Here is a 9,406-nt window from a genome sequence, read left to right on the forward strand (position 1 = left end):
AGCACGCGTGGGGCAGGCTCCAGGCTTCTCTAAAGCTCTGAACAGCGTTGAGGTTGCAGGGAAATAAGCCCCAATGCCGTGACTCAGGCCGCCCCGGAGTGCGGGTCTTGGGAATTCCAAGAAATGAGAGGGCCTTTCCTGGTACACCGGAGACAGGGTCCCCATGGAGAGAAGGTGCCTGCCTGTCCCACAACAGCCCCCTTTGCACCCCTGTGGTCCTGCTCTCATCTCAGCCACAGCTTCTGGGCCAGTGCAGGGAACAGGAGCGAATGTCAGCCCGCAGGAGCCCCGCCTCCCTGCCATCATGCCTTTTGCAAACAGCGGCAGCGGAGGGGAGCCCAGACATCCCATCATGTCCAGGGTGCAGCCTACTCAAGGGGCGTGCTGTGCATGTGCCTCCAGGGGTCTGGAAAGGTCTGGGATGGGTTCTGGAGGTGCCTTCTTCCTCAAGGGAGCCAGAGAGCCCATCAGCTTAAAACGTACCCTTCTCCCGGCTTGGGTTTATTTGCAAACAAGGAAACTGAGGCCAGGAGGGATGTCCTTGGTCAGGGCTACATAGCTGAGCAGCTTCTGGAAGGACCAGAAGGGTGGTGGGGGAGGAGGGGGCACTTCCTGGGTGAGGTGGAGATGAGGCAACTCCAGGCTGGTCAGAGGTCAGGCGTGAGCTGTGTCCTTCAGCGAGGGAAGCAAGCCCAGAGAGGGCTCTGACTAGCCCAAGGCCACACAGCTTTGAGTGGGCCTCTCTCTCCTCCCACACCATAGACAGCATTCTCAGCCTGGCTGGCAGTGGGCAGGCAGGAGGATGTTGGGGTGTATTCCAAGGAGAAGGGAGGGTATTGCTCTGAGGACCTCCCTCTCTAAGCTCCCGGCTCTGGGCGAAACATGTGGAACAGTTACAGAGTGGGAGAGGCGGCTTCCGGCACTCTGGGGGGTGACTTTTAAAAGTCCAGTGGAATTGCAAGGGGTACTAGGCTGGCCGCAAGGGAGTGTAGGACTCCCAGAGGTGCTCTGGGTAGGGAGGGAGGAGCGCAGGCCTGGCACACTCCTTCCCACCCTCCTCCCACCCACCGGGGCGGGGCGCAGTGCCTGGTATTATAAGAGGCAACCAGGGCAGCGAGGCAGTGAGCTAGCAGCTCGGTTAGCAGCAGGACACTGGCTCCAGGAGCTCCCTGCTCAGCCCAGCCGCACACTCCTCGCCTGCCGCTATGATCTGCATGCCCACCGTCTGGTGCTCCGTCGCCCTAGCCCTGCTCCTGGCTCTGCACGAAGGTGAGCCACCCTGGCCTCACCTGCTGCTGCAGCCCCCCAGGGTCTGTTGGTTGGTGTCCCCCCCCCAGGGCTCTGTGCTGTCCCAGCCTGCTGGGGGCACACAGGGGCAGGAGCCCAGCGGCAGGGGGTGCTGTGACGCTCAGGGTACACAGGCACAGGGCTGCTGCTGGCCCTTCCCATCTGCCCGCGGGGCTTCCCGGGGCTGGCCCAGAACTCCTGAGCAGCAAGAGCGCCAACTTCCTCAATTGTGCAAGAGGAGGGGCCCAGTGGGTCCCCTATCCCGGGTCATGCCAGGTGCCCTGACCCATCCCTCTGCCTCTCTCTCCCTCCTGTGCATGCAGGGAAAGGCCAGGCTGCTGCCACCCTGGAGCAACTGGAGCCCTCGCCCCGTGCCCAAGGCGCCCACCTGCGGCTTCGCCGTTGCTCCTGCAGCTCCTGGCTCGACAAGGAGTGCGTCTACTTCTGCCACCTGGATATCATCTGGGTGAACACTCCCGGGTGAGCATCCACGGGTGTCCGGTGGGGGCTGCTAGGGGCAGGGGGCTGCGAGGGGGGCTCTGGCACAGTCCAGCTCTCCCTGGACCTCTAGATATTGGGGTCAGGCTGATAGCAACAGTTATTTGGTGAGTGTTTCAACTCCCACGGTGGCGGGGGGGGGGGCACCTGAGCCCTGTGGAGGGCTGCCTCTGGGGAATCCTCACAGCAGCCTGGTAAGAAAGCACTGGCTCCGTTTTCCGTATCAGAACAGTAGGGCTCAGAGAGGTTGGGTGCCCTCCCCAGGCTCACACAGGAAGGAGTAGTGGCAGACTCCATTCTAGGTGCCGGGGTGCCAGAGCTCACACCCACTGTGCCATGTTGCCTCTGCATGGGCTTCCAAAAATAACACAATGAATAACAGCACCCAAGTCTTGACCGTGCCAGGCCCTGAGCCAAGTCCTGCACGTGCACCATCCTCCCATGAGTCCCCGTCCTCCCCGGGAGGCAGGTAGTGCCGTTGTCCCCGAATGACAGAGGAACCTGCTCTGTGCTACCTGACAGGGAGAGTGGGACCAGCGCTGTCTGTCCTGCACCGGTGCTGCCTCCAGGCCGCCGCATCCCTCGTTATAGTTTCTCTGTGTTTGTATGTTTTTTTCTCCCTTCCCCAAATTGCAAAAGGCAAGAGAAGCCTGGCACGTAAGCGTGTGGAGCTAATCCGCATCCAAACACTCGCTCAGGGCGGGAACACTGCCAGTCCCTGCGTGCCGGGTCCACCTGGAGTCGTTACAGCTCCAACCACACCATCTAAAATTAGCTCTGTCACCCGAAGGTGCTGGTCCAACCAGCCACGGGGCTGCGGCCCTGTCCCAGCCCGCCTTGTCAGACTCTGAAATCAATCCCACCAGAACACACGCACTCACACTCACACACTCACTCACTGTGTTTTTAAGTCAAAGTTCAACCCCTGCAGGCATGTGGTGAGCAGGTGGGGGCAGCTTCCCCGTGTGTTTACCCCCTGGGGTGCTGTCTGCCCTCCCTCCAGGGTTAGTTGAGGGTCTTCTTTAAGACTAGGAGAGCCAGCCAGGTCCTGCCTGGGAGGAGAGAGGGTCTGGGAGCACTCTCCAGTTCCTGACTCCGGGGGAGACTACACATGCCACCTCCTTCATGCCCAGGATGGGCACCTCTCTGAGCCCAGCCAGGGTACAGAGGCCCGGAGGCAGGGGTCTCATCCAGGCTGCCTGGGTCCTTGAGGAGGAGCCCAGGACGTTAGTGGTGGGCCTTCGTGAGGTCAGGGGTTGTAACCTTTCGTTGCCACTCTGGTGGCATAGGTGGCCATCCCACTGAGCAGCGCAGACCATCCCTGCTTGCCAGTGGTCACGGTTTATCGAATCCTCTCTCTCTCCCTCCCTCGCTCTCTCCTCCATCCTCTGTACCACCACCTCACTGGTTGCCCTCCCACAGACAGACAGCTCCGTACGGCCTGGGAAACCCGCCAAGACGCCGGCGCCGCTCCCTGCCAAGGCGCTGTGAGTGCTCCAGTGCCAGGGACCGCGCCTGTGCCACCTTCTGCCATCAGAGGCCCTGGTAGGTGGGCACCCAGCCTGCAGGGGCTAGGGGTGGCTGCTAGCCTAGACCCGCCCGGGACGCAGGGTGCTGGGAGCGTGTCAGGGTGCCTGGCAGAGGAGCAGAGTGGCTAGGGGCGCCCATAGGTGGCCCTGGGTCCTCGGCAGCATAGGACCCCTGAGTTTTTCCCACTGCCCAGCTCTAGGGCTTCCAAAAGAGAGAACACTTGTCCTTACTTCTGGGCAGGAGGGACTGTCCCCAGGTGATAGCTGAGGCAGTGCAGACCCCACGAGGGGGCAGCATGTGTCCCGTCAGACTGCAGAACCAGAGGAGTGCTGGGTCATCGGCCTTGTTCTCCTGAGCAAGTCGCCCTGGATTCTCATTCGTGACCTGAGACTCAGGGGACTTCAGAGGAGGAAGGACATCGGGAGCTGGGAGTCATGGCACCATTCCAGGGATGCCACAGAGGTGCTGGGAGCCTTTGTCAAACCTCCCAACCTCCCTGGGCCTCAGTCTTCCCATCTGCGAAAGGGATGAGAGACAGTTCCCTCCTCCGCACAGAGCATTCGAGCCAGTAGGAACTGGCTCAAAGACGCAGGCTCCAGTTCCCTTGATGATTTACAAGAAGCTCCTCCTCTGGGGCCAAGCTATGGCTCCAGCCTGGCCTCAGTTTCCCCACAGCCGCAGGTGGCTGGATTCTGGGAAGGCCGGCCACCCAGCTGCCTCTTTCTGAGGCTAAGAACGCATTCCGGGTAGCTCAGTTTTCCTCAGTCCCCTCCCCGCCTGGGAAAGCCAGGGCCCAGGTGCTGGGTGGAAATGGATCTGCTCCTGCCGGGTGGGGTGGGGGCTGGGCCTGCAGCCAGGTGTCAGGGCTCTGGACAGCCCCTCATCTGGGCCCTAATGCTGTTCTCTCAGGGTTGAGGGGGAGGCGCTCCCGGGCAGCCAGGCCCCTGCACACCAGTCCCAGACCGACAAGGCGCGGGCCATCGCTGGAGGACTGCTCCGGAGGCTGAGGTAGGGCTGGCCCGCGCATGCCTTCTGAACACCTTTGCATCCCCGCATTCTTTGTGTTGAGGCAGCCGAGAACTGAGGCTCAGAGAGGTGAAGTCACTTGCCAAAGTCACACAGCCGTCAGTGGCAGCTGGCCGATGCAGGGTCTAGGCTCTTACCCACCACGCTCTCTGTTACCACCAGGCCTCAAAGGGCGCTTTTTGAGAGTCTGTGGACTCATGGCTCAGAAGCACCCCGGTGCCTCCTGCAGCGCTGTCTTAATGGAGCACTCCCACCTAGGGGAGTCTGCAGGGGCGACTGCCCCGCCTGCTCCGTCCGCACTGCCCAGACCGCCGGGCACTCAAGTGGCTGAAAGGGCAGCCTTTGCAGAGATTGGCCAATTGCAACCCCAGCTGGGCCATAAGCCAACTTTGTGACTTTGGGCTTGTCACCTCCTCTGTGCTTCAAGTTCCTATTTTCGAAGTGGGGCGTGGCGCTGCCCAACCCTTGGTGCTGCTGTGGGGTGAGACTAGTGTCATGCGTGCAAGGCGGCCCACAGGGACACACACCTGGGATCCCTGGTGGTCTGGGCCTTTCCTCCCTCTGTCACCGAAGTCTCCTCGGGGCTGACCAGTGCCAAGACCTACCTAATCCCTCAGGGGTTTTTATCTTTTGGGGGAGGCAGAAAAACAGGAGAAAGGGCAGGGGGGTGGGATGGGCAGGGCCCGGCAAGTACTTGGGAACCATCTGAGGACGGAAACACTCAGTGGGAGCTGTGCAAGAACCCGGCTGTGCGAGGCCCCGGGCCTCCCTACTGTGCAAAGTGCTTCTTTGCCAACCTCGTACGCGTTTTTCCAGCAGTTCAGCCTGTTTTTATTTCATGGGCCAAGAAAGGGGCCCAGAGAGGTGGAGGAGCTTGCCCGAGCTCCCGGGGCCAGGAGCTGCCGTCAGCCTCCGAATGCCCAGGCCCAAAGGCTTTGATCCGGGAGAGGCTGTCTGGATTTTGCCAGGGTCCCAGCCAAGTTCAAGGGCAGCTAGGACCTGCATTTGTTTGGACTGGCCCACTCTGAGCTGGACTTTGAAAAACAGTAGGATTTTAGTAGGTGCAATTTGTAGGAGTTCCTCCCGGAAGGAACAGCATAAGCAAACAGGTGGGAATGGGAGGCACATCTCGAGAGCCCGGCGGGGCTGTTCTTGGGTGTCTGGTTGTTCCAGCAGCCTTGATGCTAAACATCAGCTTTGCCAAAACCCCTGTGGACAGAGAAGCTTCTAGGCCTGGTCTGGCTCACCCCGAGAGGTGTGCAGAACTTGACTGTGGGCTGTGGGCACCTTCTACCCCAGGGCAGCTGGACCCCAGGATCCAGGCACGGGCTATAACCCCATTGTGCCCACCTGTCATGGGGAGTACTTGTCCAGCCTGCGTCCCGATGCTAAGCCAACCCTTCTCCATTCCCAGGAACGTTTCTGCAGCCAAAATCCACTTTGCTGAGCAGGAGCGGATGGCGGTGATGTGGCCCAGACCCACACCCTCCACGCGGAGGAAGAGATAGTGCTGGACGAAAGTACAGAAGGAAGTCGTGTGGAGACAGGAGGAGACGGCTGCTCTGGGCTCGTGGGAGACCCTCTCCTGCCTCCTGGGTCAGGGCCCAGTCCCAGCCAGCCAGACCCGTTACTGGGATCAGTGCAAGCTCTGGCTTCCTCGTCCTGGTGAGGGAGCCTCCCTCATGGCAGCTCTGTGCCCTTGCACTACCCAGGGCCGCCCTCGGCGTCCAGACCGCAGAGCCTGGCTGCTGGCCTGCCGCCCTGCTGAGAAGTGTGTGGACAGTGTGCCACCCTGGTGGCTGCACCCCAAGACGTGTCCTACCTGTTGGGTTACAAACTGGAGTGACTGTGCCATGTGGACACTCAGCCTGGAGGTTGGACAGGTCACCCCAAGGCCTGGCACCCGGCCAGCCCCCATCTGCCCTCTCCAGCTCTGCCTCTCCAGAGTCCTCAAACCCTCATACCCCGGGACACTCCTGGTGAGAAGGGCCTGCCCAGCTGCACTGTCTGTATATAACTTATTTGCTCTGAGGACTTTGACAAGCCCGATTATTTATTTAATGTATTTTTTTAAACTCTCAATTATATTTACCTACAAATGCATGTTTGTAATAAATGATAAAGTCAGACTCTGGTACTCTGTCCTGGTTGAGGTAGGGGAGTGCTGCTCCTTTCAGGAGGGACTGCTTGAAAGTTAGGGGGACACAGGGAGGGCAATGAAGAGCACAGGGTGGCCAGGGTCCCAAGCTCCACCCGTGCCCTTGCTGGGCTTCTCTGACCGCTAACCTGCCCTCTCTGGGCTTGTGTCTGTCATATGCCTAGATATTCATGTGCAGCCGTGACATCAGGATGTGGGGCCTATGGTCCCACCAGGGTGACAAGCAATGACTGGGCCTTTCCAAGAGCAGGTTTGGAAGAAGCCAAGACCATGGGGGTGCAGAGATCCATGGTGGAGCCACAGCCTGGCCCTGGCCCTGGCCCTAGGCCTCAAGGGAACCCTTCTAGGTGGACTTTGGCACTTCTCTGATGGCAGAACCATGGGTTCATCCATCCTGCCAGAGTCCATGAAGCAGCCCTCCTGGGTCCCAGGGACCCCCTGCAGCCAGGCCCACCCTGCGGGCAGCTGCCTGGGCCCTGCCGCGTCTCTACTGAATCCTCTTGCTGGCAAGTCATGCCCTCCCAAGACTGGCCTGTGCTGGGGGCGACAGCTCTCGCAACAGTCTGAGTGGTGATGGTTCGCACGCTGCTCTAACCCTGTCCTGCCCGGAAGCCAGCCCCGACCCCTCATGGAAGAATGACAGCTGACGTGGGCTGAGCTCCTAGTCGGCACCGGCACTCGGTCCACGTCGACTCATTTCATCCTCGCAGTAACCTGCGGCGTGGATGCTTTCGCTCCCCTCCACTGTCCAGCTGAGAAACTGCCTCGGAGATGGCCAGTGACTTGCCTCAGGTCACACAGCGAGCAAGGGCAGAGGGCTGGATCGCAGGCGTTCTGGCTCCAGAGTCGGCAGTGTGAAAGTGCATAGTAATACTCAGCTCGTTGAGTGAATTCATGAATCACCACTGCAGCCTGACCTCGAACAACTCTTTCTTCCTGAGCCTCTGCGTTTCAGAGAAACAGAAAGTCCCTCCCTCCGAGGGCTGGCTGAGCACAAAACGGTCAACTGTGGTGCCAGGCAGAGGCCAGAGGCTGCTCAGGCTGTCACGGGTGAATATGTAGTCAGCAAGACAGGGACCGAGCCAAGGACTGGAGCGTAGGGACAGTGGGGGCTGGCCAGGGTGGGAACGAGCGGTCAGGGAAAGACTAGAGACGATAGGAAAAAGGGCAGGCATTCCAGCCAGGGGGACTGAGAGGGCGAAGGTATGGAAGTGGGAGACAAAGGAGGTTCCCGTGGGGGACCCCATGACTGAAGGACAGTGAGAGTGAAGACACAAAGGCCTGAAGGCCAAGTTAAGGGGCCTAGGCTTTCTCTCATGGAGGGTAGGGAGCCACAAAAGGTCTCAGAGCTGCAGGGGCCCTGGCCAGCCCTGGGGGAGAAAATGCCCCAGAGGAATGGTCAGGGAGAATGAACAAAGAGACAGAAGAGGGAAGCCAAGTCACCACAGCTCCTGGGGGGGTCCACGGTGCCTCCTGGCTGCAGAGGGCTGGTGCACTGGGGCCAGCCAACCACCTATGTCCACCCCACCCAGGGCTGGGGCGCACCCTCACACCTCGCTGAACCTGCGCCAGGTCAACCTCCTCACAGTTCCCCATTCACAACGGCCCCGCCCACTAAAAACCCCCATTCACAATGGCCCTGCCTACTAGAAACCTTACAGCTACAACCAGAGGCCAGGCTGGGCAGCAGGGTGGGGCAGCCCCAGGATGGCAGTCACGGGGGAGGCACACAGAGGCATGAGGGAATCCTCGTGGAGGATGTGTGGGAGGCCAGGGAAGCCGGCATTCTCAGCAGCCCTGTCCAGGGTTCAAAGATCAGTGACCCAAATGATTGAACGATGGAGACGAGTAAGGGGAGGACAGACAAGGGTGACACCGCCGTCCCTCAGGTCCTCAGTCCCAGCAAACGGGGGCCTGTGGCTTAGCTCTGCACTCAGGGGCCCTGCTCTGACTGCACATCTACTCCTCCCCCAACAGGACAGGGAGTTTGCAGGGCCGAGCGCTCACGTGTGCCCAAAGTCCGTGCCTCATCCCAAGGAGCTGGGCAGCCAGGAGTGTGGGGATCTGGACTAGAGTTCGGGAGGCAGCAGGGAAAACTGTGAGGAGAAGCTTCCAGGTCAAATGGAGCCCTAGGAAGGGAGGTGTCTGCCTTTAGGAAGCTTGAGTTTTACGGGACAAAATCATCCCTTTTCTCAACTTTTCAGTAAATACTATGGTGGTGGGGGGGAGTTTCAAGGCTTTGGGGGTCAAATGTATGTGTTCCTTTTGACCAGGACACTAGGCAAAGATGGGCCAGAAGGGGGCCCAAGGTGACCCGGATCTATGCAGGCTACATGGTCGGGGGCGCTGAGAGCTGGCCGTCCCGGGTTCGAGCTCTGAGGGCCGTGGCATTTCTAAGCACACCAGGATGAGCCCTTCCCACCCTCTCCTGCCCCTTGCTCAGGAAAGAGCCCCAGGGAACCCTCCTCCTCAGCCTCCTGCTCTCTCTCCAGTCCTCCTGGAAAACAGAGTCCGGGGAGCTGGGTTTTCGGCTCAGAAAAGTCATCTGCTTATTGGGGCAATTGGTTTTTGGAACACCGCCACCATCTACCCATCCGCTGTGCTCCATCACCTCTACTAGACTGAGGTGAGCCAGCCGGCCATAGCCCTGCCCCACAGGCCTGGGGAGAGCCGCTCCAGAAAACGCTGTTAAATAGTAAGACTATAAAGCAGTCAGCATTTATTAAGCACTTACTAAATGCTTTCTACAGGTTAATTTCTTGGTGCCTTAGAGCAACCCGACCGACACAGCAAGTTCCATCCCCAGTGGAGGGAACTGGGCACCGTGAGGTTAAGCAACTTGCTCAAAGCCACAGGGCTTGCATGCGGCTAGGCTGGGATTTAAACCTGGGCTCTTTTTTTTTTTTT

The 9,406-nt window shown here is 59.8% G+C and overlaps 1 protein-coding gene across 1 annotated transcript; it reads left to right on the forward strand.

The window, feature by feature from the left end:
* Positions 1–1,153: 1,153 nt before the first annotated feature.
* On the forward strand, positions 1,154–6,452 carry EDN2 (endothelin 2). The gene is made up of 5 exons (XM_014582713.2): positions 1,154–1,269; positions 1,611–1,767; positions 3,208–3,330; positions 4,225–4,323; positions 5,756–6,452. Exons 1-5 carry the CDS (start codon positions 1,206–1,208, stop codon positions 5,847–5,849), a joined length of 537 nt encoding a protein of 178 aa, XP_014438199.1. The 5' UTR covers positions 1,154–1,205; the 3' UTR covers positions 5,850–6,452.
* Positions 6,453–9,406: the final 2,954 nt, after the last annotated feature.

The sequence above is a fragment of the Tupaia chinensis genome, unplaced genomic scaffold, assembly GCF_000334495.1.
Source record: "Tupaia chinensis unplaced genomic scaffold, TupChi_1.0 Scaffold143758_1, whole genome shotgun sequence".
NCBI classification, from domain to species: domain Eukaryota; kingdom Metazoa; phylum Chordata; class Mammalia; order Scandentia; family Tupaiidae; genus Tupaia; species Tupaia belangeri.